General features: G+C 46.8%; 1 protein-coding gene across 17 annotated transcripts in view; it reads right to left on the reverse strand.

The window, feature by feature from the left end:
- The window catches only part of Dzip1 (DAZ interacting zinc finger protein 1), a 53694-nt gene that overhangs the window by 22583 nt on the left and 4877 nt on the right, over nt 1-26234 (reverse strand). For 14 of the 17 annotated variants that reach the window (NM_001427239.1, XM_063274506.1, XM_063274498.1 and 11 more), the window contains 9 exons: nt 21340-21424; nt 18612-18736; nt 17108-17269; nt 15180-15317; nt 12646-12708; nt 7729-7869; nt 7242-7290; nt 5763-5819; nt 1797-1853 (listed from right to left, as the gene is read on the reverse strand). In NM_001427239.1, coding sequence (NP_001414168.1) covers nt 1797-1853; nt 5763-5819; nt 7242-7290; nt 7729-7869; nt 12646-12708; nt 15180-15317; nt 17108-17269; nt 18612-18736; nt 21340-21424 — 877 coding nt within the window. Of the gene's footprint in view, nt 1-1796; nt 1854-5762; nt 5820-7241; nt 7291-7728; nt 7870-8521; nt 12556-12645; nt 12709-15179; nt 15318-17107; nt 17270-18611; nt 18737-21339; nt 21425-26234 lie in introns of those variants that run through there. The other 3 variants (XM_063274507.1, XM_063274500.1, XM_039093987.2) reach the window with 2 other exon arrangements.

The raw sequence follows: 26234 nt of genomic DNA on the forward strand, positions 1-26234 counted from the left end.
AATTTAGTTCCCTTGTGGACTTAAGCCTACTCTTTTGTTTGTTTGAAGTAGAGGCTCCCTATGTAGTCCTGGCTAGTCTCAAATTTGCTATGTAGATCAGGGTGGCCCTAAACTTGCAGTATTCCTCCAGATTCTGCCTCCCAAGTGTTGGGATTTCAGACATGAACCACTACGCCCAGTTCATGCCTACTCTTTTTTCAAAAATATTTTTTTAAACATTGATCGCTTAGCACTCTAGTTCTTGCATGATTTTATATGCATATGTATATGTGTGTGTGTTCCTGTGTGCATATGTGCTTATGTGTTGTGTGTATGCATGTGTGCTTATGTTCATGTGTTCTGAATGTATGTGTGCATGTGTGTATTCATGTGTGGGTGCATGAGTGTGCATGTATGTGTGCATGTGTATACTCATGTGTGCTTCATGTGTGTGTGCATATGTGATGTGTGCATATGTGTGTGTATGTGTCTATGTGTATGTGTGTTCATGTGTGTGTGTATGTAAGTGTATGCACATATCCTGCATGTGTGTACAAGTGTATTGCATATATGTGCATGTATGCACATGTGTGCTGTGTTCTGTGCATATGTGCATGTGATGTACGTGTACATGTGTATTCGTATGTTCATGCATGTGTGTTCATGTGTGTGTGCATGTATGCATGTGAATGTGTTTATTCAGGTGTGTGCATGTGTGTTTATGTGTGTATGTGATGTGTGTATCTCCACGTGTGTGCCCATATGTGTGTGTTCATGTATGTATGTGTTCCTGCATGTGTGCATGCATGTGTGTTCGTGTGTGTGTGTGTGTGTGTGTGTGTGTGTAAGCGTGGGTTTGAGTGCATGGCATGCATGGGAGGTCAGAGGACAGTTTGGGTCTCAGTCCTCATCTCCCACCTTATTTTCACACAGTCACTTCTTTACTGCTTTGGGCCTCGGGCTGCTGGCCAGGGAGTTTCCGTGGACTCTCCTAGCTCCGATATTACTTCAGTAGCACTGGGGTTACAGAGGTGAGTTCTGGAAATTCAAACGCTTGCTAATCCCCACACTTGCATGGCAAGCGCTTTATCTACTGAGCCACCTCAGCTACTTCGTCAGAGGACAGTGATTATTAGATTCTACGCCGTTGGTAGATGAGGCAGGAAAAGGTGGTACCTTTGTAACGCACGAAAACACAAAGATCAGAGGATTAGAAACGGCAAGAAGCCCAATTCAACAGGAGGAGCACCACAGCTGCAGACAGCCATCGGTCTACCAGAGCGTGATCGTAATCTCAATGTCCTGGCTGAGGACCAGGTTCTGGTAGGGACTTCACCCCTGGGGCCTGGTCCAGTTTGTTGCCCTTGGTTTCTATCTTTTTTCTACATTTTCCTGACCAATCATTGAGACTGTTTATTTTAAAAAGGTGACAAACTACCACGCTGAAAGTTACGAAAACAAGCAGTGCCTATGCCCTGTGGCATGTGCTGGTTGGCTGGCCCAGTTCGCAGCCACCTTGTCCTTCCTCTGGTCCCACCACTTTTTTCAGGGATCGTAAATAAATGAAGTACTGAAGTTAAAACTGCTGTCGGCAAGTCCAGCAACAGACACCCTGCACGCCGAATGGCTTTGACGGTATGTCCCGCTGTTTTGGTCACGTTGTCTGTGAAGACAGCAGTTTTAATAAGAACTGCTTTGTAGTTGCTGGTGTTTCCTGTTTTATATAATCACACGCCTGCCGGCCATCTGGGTTAATGAATTATCTAACTCTGGGTGGAAAATGCACACGGAACATTAAGGCTGTTGTTGAAACCTACCATGTACCATGGTCAGGTTGGATGTACCATCCAGATTCTGCGTGGCTGAGGCATTCACTGAAACAGAGCAAGAGAGAAGAAAGCTCATGAGAAAGCTCACTACACGTACAAACCCCGTCTCTACAGCTTAAGCATCTGACCAATCATTGAGACTGTTTATTTTAAAAAGGTGACCACACACTCCAAAAAAGATAGAGACAGCCTACAGGAAGCACACACCTCGAATGAACAGCACACACTGTCCAGCTGGCCTAATCTGATTTTTATTAAGTTTTTTCTAAAATATTATTTGGAGGTGCCAGGGATAAAACCCAGGGCCTTATGCATGCTAGCTAAACACTCTGCCATTGAGCCATATCCTCATGTCTTTAAAAATAACTTTTCTGAGAAATAATCACCTGTGTGTGTGCGTGTTCCTGTGCGTGTGTAGGTGTGTATGCATGTGCATGCATATGTATGTGTACCTGTGTGTGTATGTGTACCTGTGTGTGTGCATGTGTGTGCAAGTGCATGTATATGCATGTGCATTTATGTGTGTGCCTATGTATGTTCACGTGTGTATGCATGTGTGTACATGTGTGTCTGTGTATCTGTGTACATGAGTGCCTGTGTGTGGGTGTACCTGTGTGTGTACATGTGCCTGTGAGTGTATGCATGTGTGTGCATGTGCCTGTGTGTGTACCTGTGTATGTGTCTGTGTGTATAATATGCGTGTGTGCATGTATGTGTGCATGTGCCTTTGTGTGAGTGTGCGTGTGCATGTGTGTCTTTTGGTATATTCACAGAGCTGTGTGAGCACAATTGCTCACTGCCCCTGGAGCACTTCTGTCACTCTCCCTCTCAGTGGCAAGGCCCGCTAGCTCCTTCTCTCCCCATCTCCTCAGCCCCTGGTGACAATTATTGTCCCTTGTATATGCGTGACTTGACTTCTGAACATTTCACACATACGGAACTATACACTATGTTCTGACTTCTTTCAGTTGGCATGTTTCTGTGTGTGGTGTATCAACATCGACATTGTCTGGTAGTCATGTAACATCCCAGTGTTTAATTAGATCCCGATTTTCTATTACGTGACGGACATTTAAGTTGTCTCCGTTCTAGGAGAAGCTTCCATGAGTTCCAGAAAACATCTCAAGCATGAGGCTAGACATGAGGCCTTATTAACTCAGGTGCAGCTTTAGACGGAGGAAACCTGACTTAGTCAATTCTGAGTGCTTTTTAACTTTATCCCAAAGGGCAAACCCTTCAGCCTTTCTTCCAGGGTTTCACAGTCCCTGAGAGCCCGAGAAGTGTCTCAGGGTCACAGTAACCTCACCCCCATTAAACAACTACCTAGTGGTTTATGATTTCTTCCTCTAGTTCACGTTTAATCCCAATCCAACCTTAAAAATATCGGCCCTAACCTTGTGAATGCTGTGGAGTTACATTTTTTTCTTTACAATAAATACCCACAATAGCGTTCCCCTCCTATCTGTCCATAAATGACTAGAAACATAGAAAATAGGACTTCTGGATTCATTTGCAACTCGTGCGATCTACATCAAAGTTTTGCAAGCTACAAATGTGGGAAACATCAAGCCTGCTGGTGCTTCGTAAGTAATTTCTGGAGCAGTCGAGCTCCTTGTTTCGTTGTCTACAGCATACCGCAGCTGTACAGTCTTAGACGAGCATCTTGCCGTGTAAATAAAATAGCTATCCCAATGCCTATCCGTGTTACAGGAAAACCCACCAAAAGGCTCCTTTAAAGCCAAAGGATGTGCGACTGCCGTTAAAACTGATCATCTCCTAGTGCGCCCCTCTAGGCCATGGAATGCCTCCCTTATGACGGAGAGTAGCAGGTCTGAAGTGACTAAGGTCCGCTCTGATCATACCAGGCTCTTACTAGCCTACACACTTCACTCCCTGACGGTAGCAGGCAGCAGGGAAGGACGTCTGTCCCAGATGACTGGCCGCAGCCTGGATCATAGAGCAGCCCCTGGACTGGACCCCACCCACCTGGTGCTGGGCACCCACCTCTATGATCGCCTTTGTTATTTGAATTTTCTTATCTTATACTTTAGGGCACCGGCGCTCCCCTCTGAGGAGGCTCTCCTTGTCATGCCTACAATCTTGGAATTTTAGATCTTTCTCCAGGCTGGAGGAGGGACTGAGGATGAGCGAACCACCCCCAAGGGTCTCCTACTTATGGATTATGGACCCACCTAACCCCCCATTCTCCTTAGCCCAGGGACACCAATACTTTCTCTTACCATATGGACCATCAGTGACATTTACACATACTTCCTTAAAGAAATCTACACACGCACAACCGTACAAGCACATTTTCAAACAAAGTTATTTGAAAGTGTGGAGAATAAATTCTTTACTATATCAAGATCTTAATAACTGACTTCTCATATCCCACTAGATCTGGCTGCCTGGCCACTCCATTTGGAGAAAAAAAAATCACTCCAAACACACTTTGCTGCTACATTTTTTCTTTTCTGTTTGTGTGCTTGGTGCTGTTTCTTTTGTTTATTGTTCAGCTCCGTCTTTTAATGTCCCATCCTTCCCTGAAGCGTGCATTTTCCTTATTTCCTAAGTTAAATCTAGCTCCCCCCCCACGACCTTCCAATCTCCTTGGCATTAGGAAGTGGCAGTGGCTTCATAAGAGAAGCCCCCCCCCCCTTGTCACCACCCTCCCAGACTAACTGGTGAAAGCTGTTAGTCAAACCCCTAAAGACACCAGTAATGAACTCTCGACACCCGCTCTCCTGGAGCCTGGCCCATGGGAGTGGGGCCAGCTCTGAGCGCCCAGCCTCAGTCCTGAGCCCGCTAGTGCCCCAGACCCTGTGCACACAGCATCCTGAACTGTTGTTCACAAACACGACCTGCTCAGACTTCTTCTACCCAGAGTCCTTATCTTCTCTTTTTCCTAAACAGAGATTAAAAGATTTAAATTCATTCACTATCATTGAAAAAAAGTGTGAAAAGGTCACATCTCTGTGTATATGCACACGTGTCTGTGTGTGTGTGTGTGTGTGTGTGTGTGTGTGTGTGTGTTTGCCTGTGGAATGTGGGGGTCAATGGCAAGTGGCTTCCCCAATTGGACACCAATTCCATTCATTCATTCATTCATTCATTCATTCATTCATTCATTCATTCATCTGTGGGTTCTAGGATCTGAGCTCCAATCTTCAAATGGCTCTGAACCTCTGAGCTATCTTTCCAGCTTAGTGTTTGTTTGTTCTTGAGATAGGGTTTCTCCATGTAGCCCTAACTGTCCTGGGACTACCTTCATAGACCAGGCTGGCCTAAAACTCAGAGATTCACCTGCCTCTACCCCTCAAGTGCCACCATGCCTGGTTATCCAGTGTATCTTTTAAGAAGGGATCTCTGAGTGAACCTACAGCTTGAAGATTTGACTAGACTGACTAGCTAACAAGCCCAGAGATTCCTGTCCCCACCCCTAGGATGAGTGCTACGCTGTGTTCAGCTAGTTCCTGAGTGGTGGGGATCAAACACCGGCCCTTATGTGTGCACAGCGTGGATTTTAGTTACAACTGCATCTGGACAAATCCAGGTCCTGGATCAGTGGCCGATCGCAAGTAAGGACAGGAAGACCTGCTAAACTCCTCGGCATCAACCTCAGGTCAACCTCAGCCATGTCGGTGGGCGTGGCTGCCAGCCGCGCCCTTCCAAGGTTACTCTGGGGAGTCCCGAATTGTGAACTTGTGTGATACCAAAATGTTTACTCCTTCCTTTAAGTCAAACTACCGCGTGACGGGCACAACTAACCCAAATCACGGGATCGCAGTCAAAGCTTGGGGTGAACATCACCAAGTACATTGCTTCTCAAAGAAAAATCTCTAGGAAATTAAGTAAGAGAGTAAAAACGACCACGAAGGTAGTTTAGCCCCTGACCCTCTGCTGACCCTCCATGACCCTCCGCTGACCCTCTACTGACTCTCTGCTGACACTTACTGGGTGTGGTCAGTGCAGCTGATTTAGGTTCCAGCGTTTGTCGGGTTAAAGGAGTCCCTGAAATTACAGAAATGGAAGTTAAAAATGAAAACTGCGTCATCAGAGCAAGATTTAAGCAGCAATTATCATCAACCCTGTTTAGCCCTGGCTGTCCCGGGGCTCCCTCTAGAGAGCAGGCTGGCCTCGAACTCACAGAGATCAGAGATCGCCTGCTTCTGCCTCTGAGTGCTGGGATTAAAGGGGTTCACTACCATGGCCCAGTCTGACTCAAATCTTTCACGGTTCGATTTTCTTTCCTGGAATGACTTCTAGTCAATTATTTATATCTAAATGAGCATTAACATATTTCTCATCACTTGAGCTCTCGTTCTCCTAAAGAGGAGTTAAAGGAAGTCATGAGCTCACCCCCTCCCAGGTTCTTTTGGTTTTGTTTTGTTTGTTAAACATTTAGCTCATAAAAAGATGGAGAAAAACTCAGCCATGCGTCCCATTACCAAACCCTTGCTAGTGTCTCCCACGCAAGCGAGAACTCTTGTACAATCTGAGGCACTCTGGGGCCAAACGAGGCTCTCTGGAAGAAGCGTAGACTCAAGTCTGACTTTTAGTTCCATTCTCCCTTCTCATCTAGATCGTGCCTGACGGGAGGCGGCCAGGCTGCTGCTGCTGTAGCCTGTGAGTCGCCAGTACTGCACCACGATGCTCAGTGTGGCTTCTACCCTAAACCAGGAATGCAGACTCATGCGGAAGTCTTTGCAGTGTTTCAGAATTAAGTGTTTGGTGCCAAATCCCAGCAGGTGTGTAACCAGTGCACTTCATGAGTTACTCGCTTTAATCCTTGTAACAAGGCTTTAGTGCAGCAGCTATTCTGTTTCCTCCATTAGGGAGGAAGAAACTGAATGCAGACTCACGAGAAGGCGTGAAGCGCCAGGGGTGGGGCTGAGCTCAAACTCTTTCTAAGCCCTGCGTTTTTAACTCTGTCTTAAGTATGTAATTCGAGAGATGAAAGGCAGGACTGGGAGGATGGCTTAGTGGTTAGGAGCATCTGTTACTCTTGCAGAGGAACTGGCGTATTGGGTTCCCCGAAGCTCACAACCATTTGTCACTCCAGTTCTAGGGGGTGTCGCCCTCTTCTGGCTTCTGCAGGTACTGCACACACACATGGTGAACATACATACATGCAGGTAAAACACTCACACACATACGACAATTTAGAATGACTACTGACCAGCACATAATTGCACATAATTGATGACTGAATAATATATAATTTTTAAATAAGAGTTTAGATTGTAATCCTCCAACTTTCTGGGTTATGGAAAGGAATCTCAAATATTCAAATGGCAACAGGACAGATATCCCAAATTAAAATATCGAGTGGCATGCCACCTTAGTAGACATACACCATCGGGCCCTGACTGTCGGCATCCGAGGCTGTCAGGAAAGCCACTTTGGCTTGGGCACGGCCATCATGGCCCTTACCTTTCATCTCGTTGACACTGTGGTACGGTTTGCTGGCAAATTCTCTAATCTGCAAAACATACGACAGTCTGCTAGTTTCATGTTCTAAACTAGAGAGGGACAGACTGGACGCAGCCAGATATGACCACCGGTAAATTACCCTTCTCGCTACATCACCCTGACGTAGGCTTCTTGGCCGAGGCAGGAGTTGGGGGAGAATCACACATACGGACCTGGCTGCTCCTCCATGTGATCATGGGTAGGAAAGTCTTACCTAACTTCAGATTCGTATCTAAAGTATCCCTGTGTCTGAAGTAGCCATGGGAACGATTTATCTCAACACATCTACTCTGGGCAAGCAGTCACACGGAAACAGCGAGGAGGAAACAGTCCACTTTTGTCGTATTCAACTTCAGACATCATGACCTAAACTTCTGTGTTCTTGGGCAACGGTGTTGCTCCAAGGCGCTCAGTGCAGACGCCCACCCCCACCCCCCGACAGCCGTACCTGCTGCTTCTGAGTGATGATCACCTCGTTCTGCTCCTGCAGTTTCTGGCCTAACTCTTCTACCCGCCTCTTGTAGAAAACGTTATCTGCGCTTAAATCTTTCATCATTGAGCTTCGAAGCTTCTCGATGTGTGACAGGAGCTGGGGAAAGAACCCAGAGGCGCATTAGTCTGTGGCCTGCACTATGGTTTTTCTTTCTTTTAGGTTTTGTGTGCTTGTTTTAACTTTCTGGCTGGTTTTGTGTGGTCTCTGATCATCAGGTAAAATCTTCTGGCTGTACTCGACTTCGCCTCTTCCTGGGAGTTCATGACACGAGACAGACAAAGCTGACACGGTGGCAGTTGAGTCAACTGGACCACATTCCATAAAATAACAGACAGCTGCTCGGAGATTAAGGATAAAGGTGTCTCTCCCAGAGCCCTGGTGTCGCCTCCATTATGAACCTTTCATATATTCCTGTCCCCTCCCCTCCCCTCCATATGTAACGGGCTAGTTCTGGCAACCACGGAGCTGAGAGTCCATGTCGGTTTATGTCCCAGTCATCAGCATAATCCCTGGTCTATGTAGGAAGGAGCTCCGGGGAGAGGGGGAAGGGAGGAGTGAACTGGGAGCTGGGAAAGCACCTTTAGAGAGGACAAGGATTCACCTCTTTTCACTCTTTTTCCTTTATGTGCACGTAGCCTGGGTGTGTGTGTGGGCAGGGGTGCACACTCATGTAAGTACACACGAGTGTGCGTCGTGTCCATGTGGGGGGCGAGGTTGATACTGGGAGTCTTCCAACATCATTCCTTACCTTACGCGGGCAGAGTTCCTCCATCCAACCCAGAACCGCCTTCTGAGGCTGAACTCAAGGCGGGCTGCCACGCCCACTAATCCCGGGTATCTGACCCCCTGTCCTGTTGTTTGTGTGGCAAGCTCTTTAATTGCTGGGCCAACTCCACAGCCCATGTGACGGTTAATCTTGTCAACTTAATGAGATTTCGAATCACCATGGAAACAAACTTCTAAGCTTTTCTAAATGAAGTCCATTCAAGTGGGAAGATCCACCTTGAATGTGGGCGGCACCATCCTGTGGAACAGGTCCCCGCACTGACCCGGGATGGGGAGGGGACCTGAGTCCTTGAGTCCATTTCCGTTTTTCTCTTGACCGTGAGGTGTGATGTAATGAGCTGCAACAAGAAACTCTTGCTTCCCTGACTCCCCCACTGAGGTAGGCTGTATCCTCAAATAGTGAATTGGGGCAAGCCCCGTCCCCAAACTGCTTCTGCCACGCATTTCATCACAATGGCACAGAAAGTCACATGGAAACCTAATGCCAAGGGAGATTACGTACCGGATAGAAAGAACTCAGGAGGAATTTGCTTCTGATAATTTAGGGAGTGCCCTGTTAAGGCAATTTTATTAGTAGAAGAAACAGAGTGGTAAAGAAAAACCAAACAAAACTGAGCTTGGGAAATGCGTACTCAGGATAGTGTGAGTCTAATGCCTGAGGTGGAGAGAGAAGGCAGGCTGAGGGGAAGCATCTGTCTGGTGTGAGGTGTGAGTGTCCGCATGGACACATTCTAACCTGCTTGCTTGTTGATTTAAAAGACTGAATTTTAACTGGCTGCATACGTGTGTGCCTATGTGGGTACGTGCACAAGTGTGCACGCATCTAAGTAGGCCAGAGATGTCTAGAGCTGGGTACGGGCAGTTTTAAGTTGCCTGATACAGAAGCTGGGAACTGAACTTGGGATCTCTTAAGACAGCTAGGACTATGAACGTTCTCAATACTTCTAGATGGTTGGAAGTACATAGCTCTCCCCCCCTCAAAAAAAGCAAAGTCATCTGAGAAGTGCTTAGCTTTAAATCCGAAAGAATTCTAGTAACAATGCTCAGGGGTTGGATGGAGGTTTAAGGTCTTGGGCCAGGTCACCAAACTGAGGAGTTTTGCCGACCCCGAGAAGCAAGAGAACCCAGAAAAAAATCAAGGGGTGACATCATTGTGACAGCAGATTAAGAACAGGTGACAAAGGTACAGACAGGAATGGGGGGGGGGACATTCAGAGGGGTTAATCGAGACAGATGGGTGAAGCATGCAGCCCTTGGGTGTGCGTGTGTGTGTGAGTGTGTGCATGTGTGTGTGTGAGAGAGAGACAGACAGACAGACAGAGATCCTTGTGCCTGTGTGTGTGAGACAGACAGATCTAAAATCCTCCTGCCTGTATGTTTATACGTGTGACAGACAGACAGAGATCCTTGTGCCTGTGTGTGTGAGACAGACAGACAGACAGACTGATCGAGATCTATCATTTCAAACTCTCTGCTGTCCTCTGTGGCCTCGCTCATAACGCCAGCCTGCTCTGTCATTGTGTGACCATAATGTGTCTGCAGGGCTCTCAGGCTGGTTCAGAAGGTTACACCATGGTTTACGTGTGACTCCCTTTGAACTCTTACCAATGTTATTTTAGAAAGAAAGAAAAAAAAAGAAAAGACTGCCAAGAGCCTAGGTAAAGCAATAACGAGTTGGCACAGGCAACTTCCCTTAAACAGAGCAGCACAGTATGTGCGTTGTGGGACAAGTAGGCGCCAATCATGTGGAATAATTAATAGGTCTCAGGCGGAGACGACTGCATTTGGTTGAATTCACCTCTTTGTTAGGGTACAAGAGAGACAGAGAAGCAAACAGCTTCTAAACAGCTGAATGGGCAGACAAAGGAACAGCGTAACCTGCTGGGCATGAGTCTGTGCACACACTGTGCACCACCCAGCCTGGGGTTTGGGTGGGACCTTCTCGATGTGCTTCTAGCTGAGTTCAGCAAAAGCAAAGGGACACCACAGGTATCGTTAAAGCCCACGGCAGCCGACTTTCGGCTAGCAGAAAGTGACTGGGCTTGTCGTGCTCAGTTTGCCCTTTGAAAGAAAAGCTAAAGAGGAAAGCTTCCAAAAAACAGACCAGGAGGAGGATGGAAAGATCAGCAGATAAAGTACACACACACACACACACACACACACACACACACACACACACACACACACACACATTTTGAAAAATCAGAATATTCTGGAAACTATCAGAAAGCTATTACAACTGGAAAAAGCAGGTTCAGGAAGAGAAAGGGTTAGGATAAGGGAACCAGCCGAATTATTTTATTTACACTGTGGAGAGCAGATGAAAAAGATATCAATGTTAGGCCTGCGGCTGTTAGGACAGGGGCTAGGTAAGGACAGGGGTGATGGTAATATATGACCTAGGGACGAGAGACAGATAACATTAGATATGGCTGTTACAGGGGAGACATGGGATAAATGTTTGTCCAGATTAGCATACGATGAACCATAACTGTGACAAACCCGGGAGTTTTTTTTTTTTTTTTTTTTTTTTTTTGGTTCTTTTTTTCGGAGCTGGGGATCGAACCCAGGGCCTTGCGCTTCCTAGGTAAGCGCTCTACCACTGAGCTAAATCCCCAGCCCCCAAACCGGGGAGTTTTACTTGAGCTTGTTACAGAGATAACCCCAAGGTGCTGTCAGGCTACCTGATCTGGAACTCAGAAAGCTGGGATTTAGCAAGGAACGCAAGCATTATCCATATGCGACTGCCGCCCAACTTGAGCAAGCTCTGCTCAGGGCTCTGCACTGGTCTCTTGTTTCCCAACCCCAGGGTCCCAACTTTTACCGCCTGTGAGCTTCAGTGGAGAGCCCATCCCCTTAGGATGAAGATTGAGGATTGTTCCCTGCTTTTAGCCCCAGAGCGTGCAGTGCATAGTAACTGCTCAGTAAAGATCCAAATAGGTTCACGCATCTGGGATGCCACTCTCAGTGCTCACAGGTTAGCGTACCTGCGCACTATTTTTGTCTTTCCTTTGTTTTCCTTTAGTTTTAACACTGTGCAATCTGTTCCTCCCTCCCTCTGTATCCATTGTTGTTAAGAAAAGAAATAAAAACTGAAAAATTCTATGCTCATCTAACCTTTCGTTTTCCTAGCTCTTATGTGTGCACACACTATGTTATATAATATAAAATCTGTAGTAATATGATAGTCTTAGTGCTGTATGAAAGCAGCTCTTAGCACTAACTCTATGAGGTTATTTTATGGAATGTGTATGCTCTATGTAGAAAATATCTATTAAGAATGCAAAGTGTACAAAAGATAATACTGGTGAAAAAATAAACAAGATTTCCCTTCTTGTTATACTGTCTCCCTGGTGGAAACATTAACAATGAATTTTCTGACATATACAGTAGCCAGTGGATGCCCTATACCTGTGTGCCTACCGGCAGCACTAGCTGGAATCAATGAATTTTTTTCTAAACAGATTTTGAAAGGAGACATGAAGTTGGGGGAGGAGAGGACACACTGGTAAGGTCCAAGTCCAGAATGAGCTGGAGGGAAGAGCTAGAAATTGTTAGATGAAAATACACTGCATACATGTGGGAAACTCTTAAAGGACAGATAAGATAGATCGAAATACACTGTATACATGTGGGAAACTCTTAAAGGACAGATAAGATAGTTTAAAATCTTTTAACACTTATAATGTAGAAAGAAAAGTGAAGAGGAACTTACAAAGGGGTAGCAGCGGTTAATTTTGGTAGCAAAACTATAAATAACTCTAATAATTTGGTTACATACCTCTCTGGAAATGTTAAGTAGGAAAATACCACTTTTATTATCGAGTAAACTAGAAATTCTTTTCAAAGATGACCGATTCGTGCATGCGTGCCTGTGTGCATGTGTGTGTCTCTGTGTGTGAGTGCACATGTGTGTGTCTGTGTGTGTAAGTATGTGTGCATTGTGTGTCTCTGTGTGTGCCCATGTGTGTCTCTGTGTGTGCACATATGTGTGTGCGTGTGTGTGTGCACTTGTGCATTTGCGCAGCCCTGGGTTCCACTCTCAGCACTGGGAAGAAAGTGGCAGGGCGACTGACTCGGTCTTACCTGACCCTTCTCTTTGCTGTGCTCTTCGTTGAGAACTTGAAATCGATCTGACCACTTGCTTGCCTGAGGAGAGCAAAACAAGTAAGTCGGTAACGCAGAAACCCATTCCACACTGGCTCTTGCTCTGCATTGGGTGCCTATGAAACCCAACAATCTAGAAAAATCCCAGCGGCCATTTTTAGAGTGCATGTGGCTGGAATGTTCAAGCCCACCTGTCTCTGGTTGTACTGTAGGGCTGGGATCGGTAGAGATTTGATTTACACAGTATTTTAGGTTACAGAGTGGGGTTGGGGGTCTGTCACACTGTGGGTGTGGAGGCGTCCTAGTTCAGGTTATTACTGCAGTGACCAACACCATGATCAAAGCAAGCTGGGGAAGGAAGGGACACTGTCACAGGAAATCAGGAAAGGAACTCAAGCAGGGTAAGACACAGAGGCCATGGAGGGTGCTGCTTACTGGCTTGTTCCACATGGCCTACTCAGCCTGTTTTCTTATAAAACCCAAGGACACCAGCCGGGGGATGACCCAATCACAATGGGTTAGGCCCTTCAGTATCAGCCACTTATTAAGAAAATGGTCTACAGGTTTGCCTGTGTCTGGACTTTATTTTCTCAAGTGAGGCTCCCTTCTCTCCAGTGTCATGCTTGTGTCCAGCACACGGGAGAACAGTCATGGATAGGATTTAAGTGAATGTGTGTGGCTGTGTTCAGTAAGGCATTATCTGAAGAAGAAATAAAACAAAAACAAACAAACAAAAGCAGGTGCTAGTGTGAGACTCTAAGGGGTCAAAGAACCAGGACCGTTGGGTCCAGGGGTTCCAATCAGGCAGCTCGGTGCATGGGGAGGCATTGTGGTCAGTTGAAGGTAAATGTCAGCTTCTAACTTCCTTCTCGTGGTACTGACGTGGCTGAGCAACTGGCACAGCTTGGAAGAGGATTAAAATGGCACCCTGAACTGTGCAGGACAGGGGTGTGCATAACCGTGAATTCCTCTTGAATATGTATAAGTCAGCTCTGCTCACGTGACCCAACAACATGGTGTAGTTGAGAGGAGATCTGGGGAGCCCTTGTAGAAGTGTTGCTCCAGTAATTCCGGGGAATGAGTAAGAGACATATTCCGAGAACAGAGAGGTCGCTGTCAGCAGAGCAAACAGCAGGACCACGGTAGGGAACAAGGAGCCGTGCCACCAATGTATATCTTAATCTTTTTGATTTTTAACTTCTTTCTCTTTACTACTGCGATAAAGTAACTTTTATAGAGTGATTATGGAGTCTGACTTCCAAGTGAAAATAAAATATATCAAAGATACCAGTTTGTCAATGCCATGCTATATGCAAAATAAATGTTTAATGCTTCAATATGCATTTTTTAAAGGAAGATCTACAACTGCAACTGGGAAATCATTGAATAATAATATGAATTGACTAGTTCAGACTAACGTTTTTGTTGGTGAAAATTTAACTAGTATCCTGTACTCATATCTATGAGTCAACATTTATGAAATTAGGCACTTGTTCAGAGACAAGGGGGAAAAAAAAGAAACAGAACAAAAAACATTTGCTGGGAATGAACTCATTAAGAGAAAATCCAAGGCAATGGACGTGGATTGACGTCTTTTATGCAGGTGAGGGCAGGCACAAGATAAGACAAGGCCTGTGATTGGGCAGTGAAAAAGAAAGGCGGGGGCAGAGTTTTTTTGAAAGGCGGGAGAGAGAGAAGGGGAAGAACCAAGGTGGAGAAAGAGAAGGACTTGACCCAGATACGTGTGGCTCTAAATGGCCGCAGGTAGCTATGAATATTTTATAAGGGATGGATTATTACAGAATAATTTGTCTTATCTGGGTGGGCAGTTTATATCAATCTCAATTGGCTCTGAGTTTCTCGTGTGGACGTTTTTGTGGGGTGAAATTTACTGATATAAATCTAATTGATAAACTACAAGCCTCAAGAGTTTTGATTTTACCGGGTTGCTGGGAATGTGAGCAGAGTCCGCAGCAAGAGAGCCTCGAGATAGGCGGTCTCTGTATGGGACTGGTGTGGCAGCCACTCACCGAGGGAACTAGATGGATGGCCACTGATGGTGCTACCCACGGTGGCGAGATTGTCTCAGGGCCTGGAGAGTAGCCGGTGGTGGAGTGGGATGGAAATTAGGAACTTAGCAGGTAGGGTATAGACTCTTTGTGAACTCTGGGCCAGAGAGTCTGGAGGACTGAAATGAGAACACCCATTGATGCCATGTGGCCCGCCGGTACCATCAACAGCGTGGGATGGTGTTCCTGTATTTATTATTTACCGCAACCGATGGAGACCTGGCTCCGTGGTCAAGAGCTCTTATTGCTCTTGCAAAGGACTTGGTTTCAACATCCACACCACGTCTCAAAATCACCTGAAATTCTAGTTCCTTGGGATCCAATGCCCTCCTTCTGGCCTGCACGGGCACTGCATATGTGCTGTGCACATAAACTCGTGGAGACACACACAGATAACTGAGTGCATACTATAGGTTGTGGCCATGGTCACCGCCCAGGCTGTACCTGGCTGTCGAGGAGCTGAAGCATGTTTTGAAAATCCTGAGGATACGGAAGATGGTCTTCTCGGAGCTCGTGAGCGTCTCTTAAGGTGCCTATGTTGGACTTGATCTGGATGTTAGACCTCTGTATTTCTAGCAACTGCTGTGGAAGGGAAGAAATCACCAACAGAAATGTTAGGCATTTGTTTAAGGGGAACAGTGAAAAACGCTGGGGAGCTCAAAGCTGCGTTCAGCCCTCCCTGTCTCTCTGCCTGTTTCTTCCACCTCGCTTTTCTTCTACCAGATCTTTGCTATCTCCACCAGAGTGGGGAGAAAATGGGAAGGAGACGGGGTTTCTAAAGTGATCTATTACTGGGGGTTAGGGCATGCCAGTGTCCATGGGAGTGTCAGGTCTCTCTTTCTACCTCTCTGTGGCTTTCAGGGATTGGGACGGGATGGAAGCCGGCTTGCACATGGCTGCTTTACTCAATGACCCTCTCTCTACCCCCCAAGTCAACTTCCGGCTGTTGCTGACGTGTCTTTAAATTTTTGACAGGAACATAACATCTGTGAGAGGAGCTGGGTATATGCGTCTCTTTCTGTTTATTCTCTTAAGGCAGATCTTGCTACGCTGGCCAAGCCGCACGTGAACTCTTGCTGACCCCGCCTCAGCCTCCTGAGTGCTGGATTGCAGGGGTCTATCACCACGCCTGTGACCGTTCTGAGAGGTTAAGGTATTGCAATAGAAGGCGAATGCTGTCCAAGGGCCATACCAATAAATCCACTAGGAATAAAAATGGTTTGATTTCCCCAAAGTTAACTATGGGGGAAAAAACTCAGGCAACAACAGGAGGCAATAAAGTTAAGACAGAACAGATGGGTGGGGAGCCTACTTCTTTATTTGTTCGCTGCAACCACTAAAATCAGGAAGAGAAGCTTTTCAGTACAGAAGCCTCTTCCTGCCAACGCTACAGCACCCAGGCGGTCAGGCCAAAGAGAAAGCCTTAGATCATAGAGACCATGTGTGCACGTGGTATGATTTGGTCAAGCAACACAGTATCTCCAAGATCTACCCCATGTAAACTCTGACTGATCACGATACCCTGACACTAGTCAGATAAAGCCCAACAGCAGGGCTTCCCACACAAACAACCCACGCTTCTCCAGCCAGACCATTAGCTTCCACAGTAACAAGGCTGACAAACGATCACCGACCACAGCAAAACCTAAGGAGACAGAATGACCCATTGTGACATGGCGTCTCGGACAAGATCCTGAGCTGGAAGGGAAAATAAAGGATCCTGACGTTGTCTTTAGTTTTGCGTCTAAAACTTGTCCACCCCTAGAGGGAGCCCAAGGATCACTCTCAGTTCCCTCCTACTTTCTCCTCAGGAGTTGTCAGGTCACATCAGGCACTGAGGAAGGGGATGAGGCCTCTATCTCGTGTGTCTGTCTGTGGACCTCAGCTGTTCCCACGAGACACAGGGCCCACTCGCCATTTCCTGCTTGCTTTAGAGACCTGATCCTCCTCAAAGACAGATGTGGAGAGGAGAGGGCTAGGCAAGCATTCTTCCCTACTCTTCTCTTCCCGCCTTGGTGATATACATCATCAGCCTTTCCATCCAGTACTTGGAACATTCCAGAATTCGTGCAAGGGTTTGTGGTCTAAGGCTATTTAAACCTAACAAGGTGAAGACGTTTCTTCTGGAGAGGAACAGATGTGCCTACGAGCATCTGTACTAGAGTCTGGGGACAGTTCGTCCACTCGTGTAACAATACAGTCTCTCTCACCCACTCTGCCTCCTCAGTGCCTGGTGCTCCCTGGGATGCCCAGGGAGGAGGAACTGTGTGTACTGGGCATGTAAAAGACCCGATTCCCCAGCCTACGAGGCCATGCTAACACCGAATCTCAAAGCAAGCAATCCCACGAAAATGTCCAGGTCACATACTTACATATTCTAATGCTGAATTCTTAGACGTTAACTTTTTAAATTCCCTCATAAACATCTCCTTGACCTTCTCCATTTCCTCCAGTAACTTCTCCTTCTCTTCCTCTTTCCATCGGTCAAACAGTTTCAGAAAGTCCTCTTCCTTTATTTTCTGCATTTCATAGTCCTGAAATTATTTTAATATTATGTCACTAAGGGCTCTGGATATAACACATGTGCACATTTTAAAACAAATGATAGCATCATCCCAAATCTGTTAGTATTTCTCTTTGAATTAGACCTGTAATAACACTTTACAAAAACACTGGCCTGTACACAATGATTCTTCCAAAGCAGAGATTGGGGAGCAGGCAGAGGGCTCAGTGGGTAAAGGTGCTTGGCACCGAGCCTGAGATCTCAAATTAGAACTGAGGACTCACATAGTGGAAGGAGAGAGCCAGCTCTCACAGCTGTCCTCTGACAGGCACAGGACACAGGCGCACCCATATAAAATAATAAATAAGTGTAAATTTTTAAAAAACCCACACTCGGAGCCTGGAGATGGCTCAGTGGTTAGCAGTGCATGTTGCATAAATATGAGGACCTGAGTTCAAGTCTCTGGCACCAATGTTTAAACCCAGGATGGCCCCACACAAGCGTATAAGCCCAGACTGTGTGAGTCAGAAACAGGACGACTGCTGAGGCTTGAGGACATCTGGCCGCGTCCATGTTCAGGGACAGATACTGTCTCAAAGGAATAAGGCCTCCGGTCCATATGAGAACACATACATGCAGCACATGTTATACCCAATACTCAAATGTCATACACAGACATCACACACTCGCTCACACATCACACTCGCTCACACACACACATACACTCGCATACACATGCACACACACGCACACACACACCACGCACACCACACACACACACACACGCACACAAACACCACACACACACATGCACACACACCACGCACACACACACACCATACACACACACACACCACACACACACACACCATACACACACACACCCCCACACACACACGCACACACACACACATACACACCATACACACACACACCACACACACACATGCACACACACCACGCACACACACACACCACACACACCACACACACACACCATACACACACACACACCACACACACACACACGCACACACACACATACACACCATACACACACACACCACACACACACACAAGCACACACACACACACCACACACACACCATACACACACACCCCATACACACACACACACATACACACCATACACACACACACACACCACACACCACGCACACACACACCCCACACGCACACACACACCACGCACACACACACCCCACACACGCACACACACACCACGCACACCACACACACACCATACACACACACACACACACACACACACACACACACACACACACACATGAAGCCATTGTCCCTCTTTGTCATTGCAGCGTCTCCAGCACAGAGCGCTATGCCTGCCCTACCTTGGAGAACCGGACTGCATGAGAGTGCTGGGCGGACTCCAGCTGAGTCCTGGTGAGCTGCAGCTGTTCCTTCAACATGTCGATCTCCTTCTGGAGCCGGTCGGTCTGGGCCTTTGTATTGTACTCTGCAGCAAGAGAAGATCTAGTTAGAATACGACTTCTGATGAGCTCACCTGAAAACATTCGGGGCACAGTCCTACAAATAAGACAAAGGAATAGGTTCTCTCTCCCTTGGGCTGTTATTACTGAGGTTATGCCACGAGCCCAGTCCTGTCCTTCAGTGCTTATCTGGAGCCCTTCGTGTGGCCAGACACTTCATTTTTTTGGTGGCTTCTTTCCACCACTCGCTGTGCTAAGGTTGATTGTTGAACAGGGTCACCGTGAGAGCCTTGTTCGGGGAGCGAGCCCAGTGGATCTGACCCATGGGTGCTCGGGACTTTTTCAGAGATGTCCGTCTCACTCAAGTCAGAGAAGCAAGGGCTTCACCTACAAGCAGCACAATACTGGCATCACATAGTCGCCATGGTTTCCGTTCCCACCCAAGTTCCCAGAAGTCCCCTGTCAGCGGTCATGGAGAGGGCTGGGGACTCGAGATGCGCGCTCGGGATGTCGTCTGTCAACTGGGGCGCAAGTGAAGAAATGAAAGGCGGCGGAAGGAAGGCCACTTCTGTGCGTGTACTTACACGAGGATGTACGCATGACTGAATGGTATACATGTGCTGTGAGAGTAGACATGAAAGGTATGGGAACCAAAGCGGAAAGTCAGAATCTCAAAGATGACCTGAGGAGACAGTACTCATTTCAGAGTGGGAAGCGCTCTCTGACAGGAGTATGAGGTGGAATTAAGAGACTGAAACAGAGAGACAGAGATCAGTTTCGCGCCAAAGAATGGTGGGCCACTCACAAACAGTTCAAACGTCTCCCCGACTCCAGTGTATACTGCTGACCCGTACCAGTGCCCCGCGGTTTACAATGAGACTTCCTGCTGTCTGGTTTTTGGCGTCTACTACAAAGCGTCATGGGCAGGAATACAAACAGGCTGGCCCCGATGGATGGAAGAGAATCAGTACAGCTACTGGAAACACTTCTGTAGGTTGTGGTGGCAGAAAGCCTGACTGCCCTACTCGGGGAGGAGGAAACTCTACAGTCGTTGGGAGGACTCGGAAGTGGGAAGACTGACTCCTTGGGTAGGCACTCTCCCATTTCTGGGTCTTTATTACTTCCTCTATCTTCTGGTTATTTCCCATGAGCGCCCCAAACAGGCTAACTCCCACGTAAGACAAGTTTCTCGTGTCCCTACATTTCTGAGGTGATGTTGCCAGGCCTCTGGCTTTCCTTCCCAGCACACGTGGCTAGCATATCCAGCCATGTTTGTTAAGAGCATTTCCTCACTGACTCCCAGCTCGGTCATATTGACATGTTGTCTAACCAGTTCCTTGAAGTTGCCGTGTAGAGGCCAACGGTGCAGCAACGGGGTGTTCCCCATCTGATCCCTAGTCTTTGCCTCTGAAACATCTGATGCACTTGGCCACTGCCATCTTTTTGGATCCCCTTTCCCCCTGCTGTTTAAGACAACGCCTACCCTGGGTCACCCTCATTGCCACTCTCTACCTGCCTTTCTTGAGGAATAGGGTTGTCGGGGAGGGGGAGGCTAGCATTGGCCTTGAGTCTTCTGGTCTCTAACTAGATGACATTAGCCAGCGCAGTTCGCTGTCCTCCAGTGACTTCCTCTACCTACCCCGCACCTCCATTTTCAAATACCAGTCATGTGACTTGCAGATGTAAATGTGTGTGTGCCCGATACAAAGGACTCCTGGCTCCTCCCTCTTTTGAATTCCTCCCCTAACCCTCTATCGCAGAAAATATCCATCTAAACTTCATGGGTCTCTCACTTTCACTCCAAGTCATAGCTCTGTTGGCTCTGTGTTCAGCCCATGTCCTTATTATCCCTTCTGCTCTGTGACCACCTGGCCTAGGTGTCTCTCTCATATCACTTGCACTTCTATGCCTTATTCTGCCAGCTTCTGCTACTGCCCTTGCACACTGCATCTCGATCTCTGCCTCCTTCTATCATCCACAGCCAGAACACTCTCCTTAGGGTAAAGTTACACCATCCTTCTCCTCTACAAGATCGCCACCCCCTGGCTTGCCACCATGCTGATGTACACCCACTGGTCAGGGCCTTCATGGGCTCTTGAGATCTGTTGCCCAAGCCTCCAGCCTTCCTGCACACCATACTTGCCCCACTGCTCCAATCTCCTTGCTGCTCCTTAAACACACATCCCAGCCTTTCCTCCTGGGAGAGCCTCTCAGTACTGCACTCCATGTGCTGTAGTCCTTCCTTCTCATGGGACTGTGGCTTCCTCGTACGACTTCACCCTGGTTAGACATGGCCTCCTCGGAGAGCTTCAGAGACCACCTGAGAGGATTCTCCTTTTGTCCTGTCTTTGCCCTTCGAAGTCTCTGTTACTTTCTTTGCATTTGACACTGGGAAACGCCATGTTAGTTTAAGAGTCTCCTTAGCCCTCCATTAGGAGCTGGACTTCTCCAGTCCACTCCCAGCGGAGTGGTAGGGCACCTTGAATGTGCACCTCAGGGGCTCGACATCTACTCACAGCCTATGAGACTTTCTTTCAAGAGGACTGAGGGACGCCCTGAGCCATGTCTCCTTGAGAAAGGGGAAGGGAACAGAAAGGAAAATAACTCTGAGCACAGAGTTCGTGCTTACCAAGGTGAGAATCTTCAGTGTGGCGGCGCTGAATGTGGCTCTGTAGGAATGCTTGGTTCATAAAGGCCTTGTCACAGAGATGGCACTGCAAAGAAAGCGGCAAATTCAAACGTCTACCGGAGTTTCCCCACCTTCTTGCAGTTAAAACCAGGGAACTGAATCATGGCTTATGGCGGCTTTCTTCCTAAAAGATGCAGGATGCTGGCTGTGATATCAACTCCAAGGGCAAATGTAAGGTTAAGAATGCCCTTCCTAATCAGAGAAAGGACTGGAAGAGCTCGAAGGGGCTTGAGACCCCATATGAACAACAGTGCTAACCAACCAGAGCGTCCAGGGACTAAGCCATTACCTAAAGACTATACATGGACTGACCCTGGACTCTGACCTCATAGGTAGCAATGAATATCCTAGTAAGAGCACCAGTGGAAGGGGATGTCCTTGGTCCTGCTAAGACTGAACCCCCAGTGAACTAGACTGTTGGGGGGAGGGCAGTAATGGGAGGGGAACACCCATATAGAAGGGGAGGGGGAGGGATTAGGGGGTTGTTGGCCTGGAAACCAGGAAAGGGAATAACAATCGAAATGTAAATAAGAAATACTCAAGTTAATACAGATGGAAAAAATAAAGAATGCCCTTCCTAAAGGAAAATAAGTCCGTGGGATAGATCTTTTGGCAGCTGAAGCAACCCTTCTTGTAATTTCCGGAAGCCCTACTGATGTTGCTACTACATGGGGTTTCCATCTTCTTACCACCAATTTGTTCAAGGCAGGAGGTGAAACCTTACCAGAAACTAGCCCTGCTGATAACTTGGCATAGGATTTCCAGCTTCCAAATATTTATGAAAATAAATTTCTGTGACTTAAGTCATCTAACTGATGGTATTTGTTATGGCAGACTTAGTAGTGTGTGTGTGTGTGTGTGTGTGTGTGTGTGTGTGTGTGTGTGTGTGTGTGAAATGTTTTAAAGCTAAAACATTCTCCTATGAATATACACATTCATAATAAAATCTTTCAAAGATATATGGTATACAAAAACATAAAGGAGAATACAGGGACAGAACTATTTCCTCCGGAATGGATGGAGGGAAACTATTTTTTGAAATTAAGGGTATGAGCTCTGGCGATGGCTCTTGCTCCAGGGGGTGGTCCTGCATCAATATACCTCTTTATTTTTATTTTTTATTTTTTGCATCTTAGCGCAAACACCAGCGCACACCGCATCCTGGAGGTGGGGTATGTATCAGCTGCACTGCTCTACACATTCTTTCGAGATTATTATTAATCGGTCCACTGCTTGTTCTTACTGGTTTTCCTTTTACATTTTTCCATATATGAAGATTTGGCATAAGGTCATCTCGACTTTTCTGTTTACCGTAAATTTTATACAATAAAATACCGAGGGGGAAAAGACAATATACATTGCCGTTGTAACCCCTTTACACATTCTGACCGCATAAAGCACGACACAGGCTCTCAATGGGAAAGGGGCCTTCAGGACTTGGGCATCCTTAAGTGTTTCCTTCTCACCGAGTAACTGCTTTGATTTCTTGAAGCAAAGGGAATGGAGACCAAGAGAAGGAATATAGAGAAATGGGACCGGATGTCTGAAGGTGAACCTGATCATGTGGTCTGCCCAATCTCCCTGCAGAGAGCCCAGGGCCTCTGGAATTGGGAGAGATGAGGAAAACCTGAAATGGTGGCAGCCATGTGACTTCTGTCATCTCGCAGTCAGCCAGCTCTGGCGCTTGTTTTGTGTGCCACAGGGCTTTCTGTACCACAAGCTCAGGCTCTGGCTAAAAGAACTAACTGCACAAAGCTTATCTTCAACAATGGCTATGCTGTAGGTAGGATGCCGCTCCCCTTCTGCAGAGCAGACACAAGAGTTCAGTGATTTGTTAAGGTCTAGCAGTTGAGACAGTAGTAGAGGCGGGACTTGAACTCACACTTCCTAGAGAGCTTCTGTATTACTGATCTCTGTGGAAGGAGATGCATGTGACCTGATTCTGCAGCATGATCACACTTTTCAATCTACAGAACGGTCTACCAGCCAAGTCAGAAGAGAGAGGCCACGGGATGGAATATGTCCATCAGTAAACGAGTGATTCACACCCCTATATCTAAGTCTTGACAGCATCCTTTTAAGGTAAGGAATTTCTTATACTCTGAAAATGCACATAGTCCCTAAACCAATTAGACTGAGGGTATGGAAGAGTTTGAGGGAAAGGGAGGAGGAAAGGGAGGGAATAGGAGGGAGGGAGAAAGAGAGAGGGGGAGGGAGGGTAAACACATATATATCTCAGTCCATCTGGAGCCAAGTTTCCTTCTGAAACCCGAGAACAGACAGACAGACAGACTCCTTTAACTCCCATGCACATGCGAGTGTGTGTGTGTGTGTCTGTGTGTGTGTGTCTATTACAACACATCTCGCATTAAAAAAAGTAAGTTTGTGTGTATGCACATTTGAGTGTGTGTGTGTGTGCATGGCCATTACAACACATCTCCAATTAAAAAATTTAAATGTATGTGTGTGTGTCTGTGTTTATGCATGCATGTGAGAGACAGACAGACAGATAGACAGAGAATGGCCATTACAAGACATCTCCAATTTAAAATGTGAGTGTGTATGTGTGTGTGCCCATTACAACACATCTCCAACTTAAAAATGTAAATGTGTGTGTGCACATATATGTGTGTCCATGTACACGCACACACATGTGAGTGTGTGCTGGAAAGGTGGCTCAGTTGTTAAGAGCACTGGCTGCTCTTACAGAGGACTGGAGCTTGATACCCAGTTCCCACATGGCAGGTTGCAACTGTCTATAACCTCAATCCCAGGGAGTCTGATTTCCCTCTTTTGGCCTCTGCATATACTGTATACACGTAGTACATGGACAAAGAGCCAGACATAAATCAATGTAAGTGAGTGTTTAAACTACACGCATGTTAGGAAGCTTCTAAAACGGTCTGTTTGCATGTGACTTCTTCAAGCATCCTCAGGGTTACCTCTCTTCCTTTGTCTCTGCTGTGCCCTCCCTGGTCCTCCCCACTTAAGTGTCCTCCCCTTTAGCCCCCACCTCAAACTGTCCTCCTGATGCACTTTCCTTTCTCCTGATGGTTCCTCTTTCTACTTTCTTGGCTGCTACAGGCACTCTATGATAAACACGTAGATCTAAAGATTCAAAGCTAGGATCCACACACGAGAAAGAATATGTGTGTGGTTTTCTATTCTGGGTCTGAATTACTAAAACTATAAAAAAATACATAATGCTATAGTAATAATTAATAAAATTATACTGATTGGTTTACATACAAAGCTCGTAATTTCAATTTTCTTTTCAGATAAATAAAATCCCATTAGGTATATGTAGCACAATCTTATCATCCATCCTACAACTGATATTTATCTAGTTACCCTATGCAGAGAGATAGCGTTCCTCCAAAAAGCCTTAGGTCATCAAACAAAAGCCCCAGTGGCGGTTTGGGAATACCCCATAGAGTTGCCCGGGGCCCCAGAAACCCTCAAAACAATCCAGTACATTACCAGTGCTCTAGGTTACCTACTGAAACATGATTGTAAGATACGCACTTTGATTACAGGACGTGGGTAAATCAAACTGGCAGTTTTACCCTTCCTGGCTGGTTTTCATGGTGCCTTAAGGCTGTTGAGGGAGAGAAGGCATCAAGAGTCTTACTGAGCTGTGTATCCTGAAAACCACAACTATCACCCTGGAAAGATATGCCAATCAGTACCAAGGCACCATGAAAGTCATGGGGTTAGCCAATAGCTGGGGAGGTGTCAGGGAAGGGAAAGTAGATGGATGGTAAGAGCCAGGTATCAAGAAGTCTCCTTAGGAACAGTGTCTTCTAGACACGATGAGACCATTACATCCAAGAACCACGGGAGCCATGACTGCCAGGATGAGACCTGCGCAAGACTGATTTGTCAGCACTCCAGGAACAGACGTCTAAGATCCTACACTAACTAGTTTATCGCCAGAGGGGCAGTCAAGTTTTCTCCTGTGGCGTAGTTTGCCCGTGTTCAGTAGAGGGTTACCTACACGCAGCACAAAGACCTGGGTTGGAGTATTGTTCTGGCAATAATCAGTTTTAACTCATTAATCAAAACCGGTGACTGTATCCTAACACCAAACAACTAGCCAAAAATCAAGTATCTCCCATAAACTGTTTTAGCGACCAAGCATGACCTGGAGTCTCAACCCTTTAGCTGTGCGTTCTCCATTCCCATACCTGAATCACCCCTTGCTTCTCCACCATAGCCTAGGCCTTCTTGGACTTCTTCACCTCCCCTGCTCAGTAACTCTTAAAGTGATGTGAGGGTCCACAAGAGACAACAGGACGCCATAACTCAGCACCTGAGAGTCACAAGGAGAACTGAATCCACAGCTCCAGGGTGCCCTCACCCGCAGCACCTGTTTTATCTCATGGAGCTCCTCATCCTGACAGGCTGCTGCTGCCGGTGCCCTGCTTGCAGGGAGGACAGTGTGCTTAGAAAGGAAACAATTCTGCAACATTGTGGACTTGGAATCACACTCAGAGCTAAGCAGTCCGTGAAACTGGCAAAGGCGCCCATTTCACAGAGGGCAGAACATCTGTCCACCCAAATAGGAAACAATGATGCAGTCGCTTCTGTCCCACATGAACCCACGCCCGCCCCACCACAGTCAACACTAGCATCCATAGAGACCACCAGTGCTGAGGGTTGACAAGTGCTGTTGGTTTGATGAAGTCCTTACCTTTACGTATTCACATTGAGACCACATTTCTGATTTGTCCAGCCTCCCTCACTCGATCCTAGGTGAAAATCTTTACTAACAGTTACCTCTATGGTGACTGAAAGAACCAGAGATAACTTTTTGCTAGATTCGTTAACAGTTC

Source organism: Rattus norvegicus, chromosome 15 (assembly GCF_036323735.1).
Source record: "Rattus norvegicus strain BN/NHsdMcwi chromosome 15, GRCr8, whole genome shotgun sequence".
Taxonomy (NCBI): domain Eukaryota; kingdom Metazoa; phylum Chordata; class Mammalia; order Rodentia; family Muridae; genus Rattus; species Rattus norvegicus.